Genomic DNA, 3,227 nt, shown 5'->3' on the forward strand with positions numbered 1-3,227 from the left:
TAAAGCGGGTAAGCAAATAAAGAAGTAAACTTTCTCAACCCAGCAATTATAAGCTTAGAGGACTTAATAGCGTTAACTCATATAGCATACAACAATAAATGGCAAGACATGTATAAAAAGTAATACTAGACAACAGGGTTAAGAAGTAAACATGATTAAGGATTATTAAAGGATTAAGAATTAAAACAACAGAAAACTAATACCAGACAATAGTGGATGAATACATGATTAAGGATTATCAAAGGATTAAGAATTAAAACAACAGAAAAGTAATACAGATAACATTTAACAGACCTCCTAAATTACAAGAAGCTACAGTTTGAGGAGTTTATTGTATCACAACATATATATCCAATGAAATGGGAAAGGCATCAGGAAAGCTAGCTAAAGGAAGATCAATTTACATCTAGTGGATTTGTGAACTTACTGTTAGACGCTTGAATTTTTCTACAAGAAGATGTAGAGTGCTCCTCCCTTTTTTGCGCCAAATTTAATCAGTATTTTGCCTGCAAAAAAGTAGTGGAAATTCATCATATGGTTCTGAGAATCCTTGTTCCTCCGCAATGCTCTTCAATGATTCATAAACTTGGTACATTGGCCATCTGTCCTTAGGCCGAGAAACCACACAATTATATGCAATTCTCAGAAACTGCACAATTTCCTCATCATGCCCCTTTCCACATAGACTCTTATCAATGGCATCTTTTATTCGACCAGAACTGGAAAGCTGACTTACCCAATCCACCAAATTACCTTTGAATTCTTCCTCAGTGTTGCAGACATCAAGAGGTTTCTGGCCCGTAGCCAACTCTAAAAGCACCACCCCAAAACTATAAACATCCCCTTTTAATGAAGCAACCATTGTGCTAGAATACTCCGGAGCTATGTAACCAAATTCACCCAAATCTCCATTGACAAAAGTACCCTCATTCATATTAGAAGATGTCATAAGCCTAGCCAACCCAAAGTCCATTATCCGAGCATCAAAATCTTCGTCAAGGAGAATCACATTAGAGCTTATATTCTGGTGCAAGATAGGCGGTTGGCAGCCATGGTGAAGCCAAGCAAGTCCCCTTGCAGCACCGAAACCAATCCTAAACCTAGTTGGCCACTCCAATACGCTTGCATTCCCATCCAACAGCGAATGCATAGTTCCGTTCAACATGTGCTTATAAACCAAAAGCTTCTCCTCTTCCACCACACAAAATCCCAACAATGGTGCCAAATTTGGATGCCGAAGCTGCCCTAATCTATTCATCTCCAACCGAAACTGCTTCTCACTTAGCTTGCAAGTGTTAAGCCGCTTAATTGCAAGTGCAGACCCATCAGGAAGAACAGCCTTGTAAGTTGTCCCTGTTCTACTCGAAATTATAATATTTTCAGCATTAAAATTGTTCGTCGCAGCCATCAAATCCGCCAACTTCACCTTCACAAGCGGTTTCTGAAACAATTGAACTTGAACAAGCTTGTGAGCTCTCAATCTCTCAGCCCAACTTCCATCATCATCTCTCCCAAATCCATACCCTCTCTTCCTCCTCCGACTCGCCTTGGTGAAGTACCACCACCACAGACCAAACCCCAACAAAAGCGACGCCGCGGCACCAAACACACCAGCAGCGATAATAATTGCAAGATTCTTCTTACTTAAACTACCACACTTTCCAAGCGGACCGCCACAGAGTCCACTGTTCCCCACAAAATTGGCCGAATCAAATGCATTGAGAAACGAAGGAATTGTACCAAACAGATGGTTATTAGCAACAGAAAGCTTCTTAAGCCGACCCAAACTGGATAATTGATACGGAATAGTACCGGTTAATTGATTGTTCGAGAGAATCAGAATGTTCAAAAACGTACAGTTGACGAGATTAACAGGAATCGAACCGACGAGATTGTTGTTAGACAAATCTAGGGTTACTAAATAAGGCAACCAAGAGCAAATTTCATTAGGAATCGAACCATTAAGATTGTTACCAGAGAGATCGAGAGTTTGCAGACTATAACAATACTGAAGAGAGTTGGGAATATCACCACCGAGATTCATATCACGAAGCTCGAGGCTGATCAAGCGGTTTTCCCGATCGTTCCAGCACGAAACGCCGACGAACTTGCAGATGAAACCGATCGACGCGTTCGCGAAGGTCCACGAACTGAGCTTTGCTTCGGGATCGGTGAACGAACTCTTCACACCTTGCAAGCACTTCACATCATCTTCGCCGATCACCGAACAAGCAACAACACAGCAATACACAAAAACAAAAAATACAACAGAGTTGAATCCTCTGAAACAGCTCATTATATGATTCGTGATCACAATAAGTGGGTTACAGAGTCGAATCTATATTAAAATGGTTTGAATAGGATGGGACTATGAAGAGACATTGACCATGTTTGTTTGTGGTGATATTAAGTGGTGGATGTGTCTTCCCCTTCGAGATGCACAAAAAATGTGTGAATCTAATAAATAAATAGTGGAATTTGTAGCTTTTTCAATGAGTGCTTATTTTAATGGAAGTGTGAATTACTGCTACTACTGGCTATGGTGGAATATGATTACAGCTTCTTTGACTAGAGATCATGTTTTAATTAAGTTCTTTCTTCTGGACCACAATGACAAAGCACTTGTTTTTCGTCCATGAAAAGTGGCTGCATACGTGATGCACTAATAAACTTGTATCGTCGTCGTGTAGGTGGTGCATACAACTTTTACCAGCAGCGTAACAAATTTTTTTTTATTTTTAGGTCTTATTTGTCATAATTTTAAAAAGTTAAAAAATCATTATCTTATTTAAGTCGTATCATCTTATTTAAATCATATCACCTAACATCACTTCAAAGACAACTCATACCCAATCCATATTTCATAAAAAGTTAAAAACGCAATCCATACTCAATCCATATTTCATAAAAAATTAAAAAGTACACTTATTTAGATCATTTCAAATAACCCCTTATTTTTCAATAAAATACACTAAAATCATAAATTTATAAGATTTAGTTAGTGTCCCTTAATTTAAAAAAATTTAAGGAGTTTATTAAATTTATTATAGATTTTGTTTTGATTTGAATTATTTATTTTATAAGACCTTCTGTATGTATAATTTAATAAAAAAATTTATGATTAGCTTGATAATCATAATTTTTTATTTTATTATGATATAATAAAATAAAAAATATTACAATTTTGTAACCGATTTAATCTTTTCATAAATTATATACATAGAGGG

At 37.0% G+C, this 3,227-nt stretch overlaps 1 protein-coding gene across 1 annotated transcript; it reads right to left on the bottom strand.

The window, feature by feature from the left end:
• Nucleotides 1-213: 213 nt before the first annotated feature.
• On the bottom strand, nt 214-2,672 carry LOC114320771 (putative inactive receptor kinase At1g27190). Its single transcript, XM_028267839.2, has one exon. It carries the CDS (start codon nt 2,294-2,296, stop codon nt 491-493), a length of 1,806 nt encoding a protein of 601 aa, XP_028123640.1. The 5' UTR covers nt 2,297-2,672; the 3' UTR covers nt 214-490.
• Between the last annotated feature and the right edge of the window lie 555 nt (nt 2,673-3,227).

Source organism: Camellia sinensis, chromosome 1, assembly GCF_055761805.1.
Source record: "Camellia sinensis isolate YWXY chromosome 1, ASM5576180v1, whole genome shotgun sequence".
NCBI classification, from domain to species: domain Eukaryota; kingdom Viridiplantae; phylum Streptophyta; class Magnoliopsida; order Ericales; family Theaceae; genus Camellia; species Camellia sinensis.